The 9,461-nt window shown below is 63.4% G+C and overlaps 1 protein-coding gene across 2 annotated transcripts in view; it reads left to right on the top strand.

The window, feature by feature from the left end:
• Grm4 (glutamate receptor, metabotropic 4) overlaps positions 1 to 9,461 on the top strand; it is a 90,307-nt gene that overhangs the window by 57,685 nt on the left and 23,161 nt on the right. For both annotated transcript variants that reach the window (XM_013516709.1, XM_005389511.2), the window contains exons 4-5: positions 6,178 to 6,313; positions 8,388 to 8,542. In XM_013516709.1, the coding sequence (XP_013372163.1) occupies positions 6,178 to 6,313; positions 8,388 to 8,542 (291 nt within the window). The remainder of the gene's footprint in view (positions 1 to 6,177; positions 6,314 to 8,387; positions 8,543 to 9,461) is intronic.

The following is a 9,461-nucleotide window of genomic DNA, read 5'->3' as shown; positions in this document are numbered from 1 at the left end:
GTGTGTGGTGTGCGTGTGATTGCGGGTTGTGTGATGGGGTGTGTGTGGGGTGTGGTGTGTGTGTGTGACTGTGAGCTGTGTGTGTCTGTGGTGTGTGTGGGGGCAGGTGCTCGTCTTGGGCACAGGCGTGTGGTGGGTACACCCCCGTACCCCACTTTCTTGCCATGTGCCCAGGTGTGCGGCCAGGTGTGTGCGTGAGGCTGTGGGGGTTTGTCAGTGTCTGCGTGTGGCCCTGTGTGTGTCCTTGTGGGATTCGGTATATGAGGTGTCCCATGGGTGCGGGGTGCAGTGGTTTTGTTTGAGTGTGCTGCCGTGTGCATGTGTGTGTGTGTGTGTGTGTGTGTGGTGCTGAGGGCAGTGCTGCACGGAGGACGTGTGCGCTGCCTCTGCAGTCCTGGGCCTGTGGCTGTGGCCGGGTGCTGCCCACATCCTGTGCTGGGTCCCCAGAGCTGTGACCTCAGTGGCTGCCCTTACTGGTGGCGTGGCGAAGACTCTAGGGCCCTGGGCTCGGCTCCTACCTGCAGCCCAAACTGCACCCCGAGGCGGTGGCTCCAGACCTCCGTTCACCTCGTGTCTGTCCCTGTCCCTCTCCTTGTCCCTACAGGGTGGAGTTGAAGTCCCTCCCTGCTTCCCAGATGGGGACTCACCTGAAGTTGCAGCCAGGAGGCAGGGGCTGCTGCTCCCTCAGCCCCTGGGGTGCACGGGGTGCTCTGACCGGGAAACTGGGCCGCTGACCTGCCATGGCCCTTGGCATCAGCGCTGCCGAACCTCTTGCCGGGGAGCCGCGGTGTGCCCCAGGCTGGAGTGACCGCAGCAGGGAGGTGGCGTCTCACCTCTCGCCTTCTCGAGGGCCCAGCTGTAGTGGGGCCGGCCGTGGGGACCGGCTGATTTGCACGGCGGGCTCGCTGTTTTCTCCGCTTGTTCCTGCTTTGCACGCCTGGTGGAGGAAGTGAGTCCCCACAGAGCCGGCTGGGCGCGTGGCCAGGGCAGCGCTATCTGTGGAGCCTCGTGCTGAGGCGACGCTGGGCACCTTGTGGGGGCCCAGGGCCCGCGTGTGGGACAGGGTGGCAGCTCAGGGAGCCACAGAGCTGTGTGGCAGGGCCCCCTGGGAGCGGGTGTAGGTGTCCCTGGGATTCCTACTGCCACTGTCCCCACATGGTGCTCATGTCTCTGCCAGGCTGTCCCCGTGTGTCCCTGGTAGCTGGGCACTCCATCACCCCTCTGTCCAGCAGGCGTGGGCAGCTTCCTGTGTCCAGGAGGCCCTGCAGGTGTCCCGGGCAGGAAGACCCCAGCAGCCGACCAGGGCCTGCTGAGGGAAGGGCGGCCCGGGAGACAGAGCAGGACTTTATTTGTCACTGACTCCTCTGAGAAGCTCTTTCTGGTCCCTCTCCTGAGAGCCACTTTGGGGCAGGGGTGGGGTGGGGTAGCGTAGGAAGGCGAGGCAGGGAGAGAGAGAGAACGGTGTGTGTGTATATGCGCGTGTGTGCGTGTGCATGTGTGCGCATGTGTGTGCACACCGGCCTCTCTCCTGCCCACACTCCCTCTCCGCTGGGGACCTTGGAGCCCCGAGGACCCTCCTCTACCCTTGGGTCGCGTGGCCATCCCTCTCCCTCATCGCCATGTGCCACCTTTACATCTTGCTGCAGTGTAGATTTTTCCACTTGATTTCCTAGGGCTGATCTCTTTGTTGTTCTTCTGCTTTTTTAAATCTAAAAGGAATTTTTCAGAAGGAAAGAGGGAGAGGAGGGGAGTCTCTGCTGGGCCCCCAGGACCCACTGTCTAGGCAGTGCGGGCGCCGCAGTGAATGCTGGGAGGTGCTGGGCGCTGTGCAGACGCGGGGTGGGTGCCGCAGGGCGGTGCCAGCAGCCTGGGTCTCAGAGTGACAAGAGGGTGGACAGGGGACCCCAGCACTGTGGCAGCAGTGCCTGGTCTCGGGAAGGGGCTGAGCTCCTTGCAGGGGACCCCAGCCTTGCCCCAGCTGGCTGGGAAGGATCTCATGGTGTGGGTGAGAGGTGAACAGGGTCTGAGGAAGGGTGGGCAGGACGACGGAGGGATGCCTGAGCTCAAGGGCTTGGCTGTGAGCCCAGGGGACCCTTGACTGTCCCCTGCATAGTGGTGGGGAGACAGGAAGAAGCAGGCTCCACTGGCAGGGGGCGGGCAGCTGCCAGATGACCTGGCGAAAGGTAAGAGCCCCTCTGGGCTGGAGGAGGTGCTGGCCGTGAGTCTCCGCTGCCCCTTGGTGCAAGGACTGAGGGAGGCTCTTCTGGACAGGGCTGGGGTGCAGCTTAGTGACGGAGCCCTGCTAGAGGCCCTGGGTTCGATCCTTAGCATTGAAAATAAAAGTTTTGTTCAGCCCGGGTTCCAGGGCCCAGGTTTCCAAGTTTTACGGATCGTCCTCTGTTTACAGTTCTGATTATTTTGTAAAGAAATGAAATGTGCTTGGGTGGAGGCTGCAGTGTGGCGCCCTCCTCAGTCCTGTCCCTACCTTCCCTTCTTGGGGTGCCCGTGGTTCCTCCCTGTCTTCGTTCAGTCACTCGGCACATATTTACTGAGAAGCTGGTGTGTGCCAGGCTGTGTTCTAGGCACCAGGGAGAACACAGAGTGTAGCGGAGATCCGGCCTCGTACAGCTGCTCCACGGCTGCGTATGCGGATGTGTGTCCGGAGGTGAGACTCCCATGTGGTCAAGGTGTGCGGAAGTGGGACAGACGGTGCTGCGACTTGCTCTTTTCAGCCCATGTATGTTTTCGGCACTTGTCATGCTGATATGTGAGGGCAGCTTTATTCATCTTAACTACCTAATATCCCACTGGATGGACCCATCGCGGTTTATCCCTTCTGTTGTAAAATATTTAGATTGTTTCCGGCTTTGGCAGTGGCACGTGGCGCTGTGGTGAGCGCCTTTGTATGTGTCACCTGCCTGCGAGCCGGGTCCCTGGAAGGAGTGTGGAGGAGGAGGTGCTGGAGCTAGGTCCACTGGCGCACGGCATTGCTGGTCATGGCCACGGGCTCACAGTGCTCTGGTGGATGGGCCTTGATCAATGTCCAGGGCAGGCAGGGCAAGGACAGCCGGTTTTGATGGATGGGATGGCACTGGAGAGGGGGCGGTGGGGGAGGGCAGGCTTGGGGACCTGCAGCGGGTGCAGCCTGGGGACCAGCGTGAGGATAACACTTCCAGGGAAGCAGGCTGGGGCTGGCCTGGGTTCTAACCCCCCTGGGCAGTGACCGAGCCAGTGGGAGTGGGCTTGTGCCAGGTGCTGTGTGCTGTTTGCGAGGCCCCGCCCCTCTTTGGACTGAGGCTCTGCTCTGTGCTGCTTAGAACCATGGGTCTCCCAGCTCTGACAGCCTTGATATGTTCAGGTGTCCCTGGCAAGGGGCCGTGGCTTCCTGCCCCCCGGCCTGGCAGGCAGTGGCCCTGCCTTGGCTGGGACTGCAGGGCTTGTCGCTGGCACGTGGCCGCTGGGTTCTGTCAGGGTCCTGGTGGGAGGCTGGGCAGGGGCTGGGGAGCAGTGTGGGGGTTCACGAAGGGGGCCCCGGGGCCTCCCCTGAGCTGGGGAGCAGGCTCTTTCCCTGAGGCTCTGGGGCTTTATGGGATCAAGGTTAGCGCAATGTGGGCTCCGGGATCCTCCCTGTATTGCTGAGACCTGGGCGGGTGAGGTGCGGGGTGAGCGGGGTTTGAGGTCGCTGTCCCAGGGTGTGATGGCTGGGTCCCCGCTGTGAGGGAGGGGCTGGGCTACAGAGCCCTGGGGGCTACTGTGTGGCTCGTGGTCCGCAGCAGCGTGGGCTGGGTCGCGTGTTCATGCCGTGTGTGTGACCACGGGAGACGCTGCCCTTCCGTTCTCCATGCATACTGTGCAGGAGCTGAAGGGTGAGAAGGAGGGGACTTGGGGGGCTTTGGGCAAGGGGCCATTCTGCCTGGGGAACACCGGGCCTTGTTAGGCTGTTGTCGCTTCGGGGCCACCTGTCTGATGGAGAGACGAGCGCCTACCCCAGGGGGTGTGGGGACCCCTCGAGACCAGGCCTGGCATGGTGCCCGGCACACGATTGCTCGGGCATGGCTGGTTCTCCAGGGCCACGCCAGTCAGCCTGGCTGTGGCTGGCGACCATGGAAACAGCTGCGCAGAGGCCGTGCGGCAGCCGAGTTGTGTCCCTTGGAGAGCTCCAGTGCGCCAGCCTCGTGCCCCCGACCGGGGCAGTGGAGCCGGGACCCGCAGGCACTTGCTTCCTCCTCCTGCAGCAGCAGCACAGCAGCAGGCGCTGCCCCAGGGCTGCGCTGGACATGCCCAGGCCCTGCCCGCCCTCCTCCACATGCGGCTGCAAGTGCCTGACGAACCCCATTCCGTGCCTACCTTGGAGACCTTGGAGAAGCCCTTACCCCGAGCGCCAGTTTCCTCAGCCACACATTGATGGCATGGTGCCATCCTGGCATGGAGAGCAGGCCGTGTGGAATGTGATTACCTAATGCCCCGCTGGTGTGCATTAGTGTCACCTGCCCCCCTCCAGGCGCCCCGTATATTGGCAAGAATGTCGCACCTAAAAAAGCAGGCCAGAGGTGTCCTTGGAGCCTGGGGAGCAGTAGCCCCAAGTTCCTACTTAGTCCACCCCCACCCCCCGCCATGTCCTCTCCTCCCTCCCCGGCCAGTCCAGCCTCTTCCTCCTGTCCATCCATCTGTCTCCCCAGATTGGGGCAGAAAGGTTGCAACTGGCCCACTTTCTAATTGGAAAGAAACCATATGGAGGCGTTAGCAGGGAGCTGGGTACCTGCCCGCCACCGTCAGCGCCCGGCGGTGCCGTGGCCACGGTGCCTGGGCTGGGAGTGGCGCAGTCCTGTCCAGCGACCCTCGCTCCTTGTCCCCACGACTCTGTGCTCCTGGCGACTGTACCCCTCTCTGGTGCTGAGCGCCTCCTGGGTGGACCAGAGAGGCCTGTGCAGCTGTGTGTGCCTGTGCAGGTGTGTGTGTGTGTGGCCTGTGGCCCTGGGCCAGAGCAGCCGCTCCTGCTGAGCACCTCTTGTCGCCAGGGTGCCCCGGCACCTGGCTGCTCAGCCTCCCGTGGGCTCTCTGTGGTGGTCTGCTGGGGGAGTTGTGAGCGCTTGCAGACTGGGGCTTTGAGCCTGGGCAGAGGCTCAGGGGAGGCCCAGGGGTGCAAGGGGCAGCACTGGGGGGCCCAGGCATGGTGGGTACCAAGGCACTGGCTGGGCTCGGGAGGACCCTGTTCTGAGGGGACCCAGAGGAGGCCAGAGGCCCAGTGGGCCCTGGCTTCATTCCGATTCATCCCTCGTGCTTTCCCGTTGACAGCCCTGCGCTGTCACTGGGTGCAGGGTCGCATTCTCTGGGTGTCCGCAGCTCCTGGGTGGCAGTAGGGCAGGGCGCTGTGTGGCTTCGGGCCATCCGTTCCTCCTGTGTCAGATGCAGTGGGTGATGTGTGATGCGGTGGTCCTCAGCTGCCTCCACCCAGACTGGACGGGACTTAAATATGTAAATAATGCCCAGCGCTGCCAGCTCAAGAGAGACCTGTCTACAGCTGGCACGGGCTGGGTGGCACTTTGTAGACATCTGGCGGCCACACAGCTGGGCATGAGTCCCAAGGCTGCTGCGAGCAGCCGTTGCCGCCACCTTGCCTGGGGCCTGGTGGGCAGGGGCCTCAGGTGGGAGCCCAGCGCCCATGTGGATGTCAGTGCGGGCACTAAAGGCTTTCAGATTTAACCCTCCGAAAGCCCTTCTGAGGTGGTCACAGTGAAAAGAACCAACTCCCAAAGCCCCGTGGCCTGAGGACAGCACCGTATATGCCTAAACACTCGTGGTTTGTAGCAACCTGAAGGAGTAAGTTGCCTGATTATCGTCGCTTCATCCGTGGTGTATCTGAGGCTCTGGGAGGCTCAGGGGCTGGCCTGAGGTCACTTAGCAGTGACCAGCAGGGCTGGGGTTAAAACCCAGGCAGTCATGATGCCATACCGCCTCTAGCTTCGACACAGGGAAACTGAGGCACAGAGCCCTTCCGTGACATCCCCAGGGTCACCAGCTGCAGAGAGAGTCAAGATTTGTGCTGTGCTGTCCCAGTGAGCCTGCCCTGGGGGCTGGCGTCAGGCTGGGAGGTGGGCGGCGTGCGCGCCATCTCCAGGCGGGGTCAGGCGGAAGCTCCGGCTCCCGCTGCCCTGGCTGACGCTACCTCTCCCGCAGGGGGCGTGTGCATCGCGCAGTCGGTGAAGATCCCCCGGGAGCCCAAGACGGGCGAGTTCGACAAGATCATCCGGCGGCTCCTGGAGACCTCGAATGCCAGGGCAGTCATCATCTTCGCCAACGAGGACGACATCAGGTGAGGGCTGGAGGCAGGGGCCGGGGGCCTGAGCCCACCCTGTGCCCAGAGAGGTGGGAGTGCCTAAGTGAGGTGTAAGCAAGGCCCAGACCCCCACTAACGGGGTGCCCTTCCCTCCCCCTCTTTTCCTGCATCTCTTCCACCTGTCGGGAATGGCCAGCAGGAAGCGCTGAGGCCGTGGGTTTGGGTGTGCGTGTGGGGGCCAGAGTCAAGCTTCTAATCCCACCCACGAGCTGTGTGACCTGGGCGAGTTCTTAACCTCTCTGGGCCTCTTTGTTGCTGTTTAGTATATAAATCATAAAAGCGGGTGCCTGCGTGATAGTGTTTGAAAACTGAGTAGCCGGAACTGGCAGGAAGTAGGTGCCCAGTAAACGCTGGCTGCTGCGTAGCCCCTCCCCTCCTTGGGGAGCTCAGGGTACAGGGAAGAAATGTGGCCGGGGTCCTGGCTTGGGCACATACTCGGTGGGCTGGGCAGCACCCTCCTGGGCCTCCATTTCCCCATCTGCAGACTGGGGGCAGGGCGCTGGCCACCAGGATGTGCCCTGTAGGAGCCCCGGGCCAGCTCCTTTCTGCACGTCCACCCTGGCAGGGGTCGCAGGTCTGGAACTTGGTGGAGGGCTGGAAGGTCATCAGGAGCCAGAAGGACCAACTGCTGGAATGTCTCAGGCAGGGAAAATCGGGGAGCCGTCCTAAGACCTCCGTCCTGACCCCTCCAAGGTTCACAGAGGGAGCTCCCGTCCCCTTAAGGGGTACAGGTCCCCAAAACTCTGGCTCTGACGGTTCTGAGCCAGTAGCCTGTTGCCCTCACACCCACTTCTGCACCCCCACCAGCCCTGCTGCTTTCAGGGACACCGGCAGCTAAGGTGGACCCAAGCTAGGAGGGAAGGACAGAGGGTCTGGTCTCTGTGCCAGACAAGAAGGGGTAGACAGGATGTGGACCCGCTCCAGAGCTGGCCGTGGGCAGGTGTTGTGGGGAGAGGCTGGTCATTTCTGGAAATCCATCTGCATTTTCAGAAGCAAACAGTATAAATAAACGCAGGTGACTTTGCAGGGATCCTGGGCTGGGCGCCCTGTCCTCCGGGGCAGGCGGAAGCAGGCCGGTATTAATAGGGCTGTGGGGTGGGCTCTGAGCAGCCCCCGCTGCCATTAGTGGTGGCCCCAGGTGGTGGCTGCCGAGGGGGGCCGGGAAACGTAGGGAGGCAGAAAGTGGAGGTCGGAGGGGACCAGGCTCCTCGGCCTGGAGATGGTCACTCCTGTAGGAGCCCCAGGCCCTGCTGGCCTGCTGGCCACAGCCTGCACAGCCTTGGGTCCCCACCGAGGGCAGGGACAGTGTCTGGCTTCACAGCCTCCTCTGCTCCATCCCTTTCCACTGAGACGCGGGGCTAAGGGCATTTGGCCGTGGAGCTGTCACTGAGGATCTCGTAATTCGTGGAGTATCCCCTTGGCCCGTGTTGGGCTTTCCGTCCCTGATTTGATGAAGGTCACTGTGCCATAGGCCTGGGGGTGGTGAGGAGCTGCCGACCGTATGCCCTCATCCACCCGGCAGGGCAGGGAGCAGATATGGGGAGGCCTGGGCTTTTGGCACAGGATGGGTGCATGCAGAAGGGCCCTACTGTACCCCTTTCCCCCCCGTGTTAGAGGTAGGGGTGTGTGTGTGACAGTGAGGCTGGGCTAAGGGGTGTGGGTATGACCTAGGGCGGAAGAGGGGTCTGAGAGGACTCAGGCTGGCCAGATGGATCCCAGGGCCTGAGTCATTTGGGGCAGGTGCGATCCGGGGAGACAGCTGTGGCCTCTGCAGCGACAGATGTCAGCCTGGGGAGTGCACTGGTCTCGTAGGTGGGAGAGGCCTGGGCACAGGCTCGGGGGAGGGCAGTGGCTGTGTGCACGGGCCTGGGCCCGGCTCTGGGATGCAGACGTGCAGGTGCGCAGATGTGCAGGTGGGCCCTGGGCTCCGGTGAGTAGGGGTGGGGACCGGCACGGGCTACGAGGGAGACAGGTACGGGATGTGGGCCCACAAGCAGGTGTGGCGGCTGTGTGGCCAGACACACTGGGCGGGGCCGGTGTATGTCCCCAGGCGTGTGCTGGAGGCGGCGCGCAGGGCCAACCAGACAGGCCACTTCTTCTGGATGGGCTCGGACAGCTGGGGCTCCAAGAGCGCGCCGGTGCTGCACCTGGAGGAGGTGGCTGAGGGCGCCGTCACCATCCTCCCCAAGAGGATGTCTGTTCGAGGTAGGCCTGGCGGGGTAGAGGGCACACTCACCCTGCCAACCCCAGCTCATCCGGGACGGCTACTGCCCCTGCCCTCCTGCTTCCTTCTCTCCCGCTCTTGCTCCCGCTCCCCAGGATCTTCCTCCCCTGCCCCCTGGCCCGAGGCCTCCTGTCGGAGCTCTGGGCTGGGAGGCATCCAGGCCACGCTCAGCACTGCAGAGCTGCAGAGCAGCAGGCTGGGCCTTCTCCCTCCTGCTCAGGCGCCCTCCTGTGTGGGAGGAGTGCCGCACGCACAGAGCTGCCTCTCCCAAGGCTTCTCCTTCACCCCGTGTGAGCCGCCCTCCAGTCTGGCACAGGAGAGGCTAGGCCCGGCCCTGCCTGGAGAGTCTTCTGCCAGGAGTGGGGAGCTGCCAGGCTCCCAGGGGTGCTGAGCGAGGGGCAGGTCCCAGGATGGCGGCTAGGCCTGTACTCCGCCGCAACTCTCCGCTCAGGGCAAAACCCGGTCACCTCCGGCAGGAACAGGCTGACCTGGCCAGAACCTTGCAGGGCGAGGTGTGAAGCCACCCTCACTGGCCTGGGGCGGCAGGGACCTCGCAGTCTCACGTGGGGGAAGCAGGCTCCCCAGGCTTCTCCTCCCCGCCCCGAGGGAGCTGGGGGGCCTCGCACATCTGTCCCCCATGAGCCCTTCCCTGAGATTAAGGCTGAGAAGGGGACGTGCTCAAGGTCATGCGGCAGTGACCTCTCTTCACCCTGAAGCCGAGCACGTGCAGGCAGCGGAAGTTTCCGCACCACCTCGAATCCCACGCCGTCAGAAACACTAGCGACACTCACGGGGCCACAGCTGCCCGGCCCCTCCCACCCGCGTGCAGTCACCGGCAGCCAGCGACCGCACTCCCACGGGCACTCGCACGCGCATTTGCACACGCACTCACACGCAGAG

Source organism: Chinchilla lanigera, unplaced genomic scaffold (assembly GCF_000276665.1).
Source record: "Chinchilla lanigera isolate Chin_1 unplaced genomic scaffold, ChiLan1.0 scaffold00036, whole genome shotgun sequence".
NCBI lineage: Eukaryota > Metazoa > Chordata > Mammalia > Rodentia > Chinchillidae > Chinchilla > Chinchilla lanigera.
This window is presented reverse-complemented; position numbering and strand designations above follow the sequence as displayed.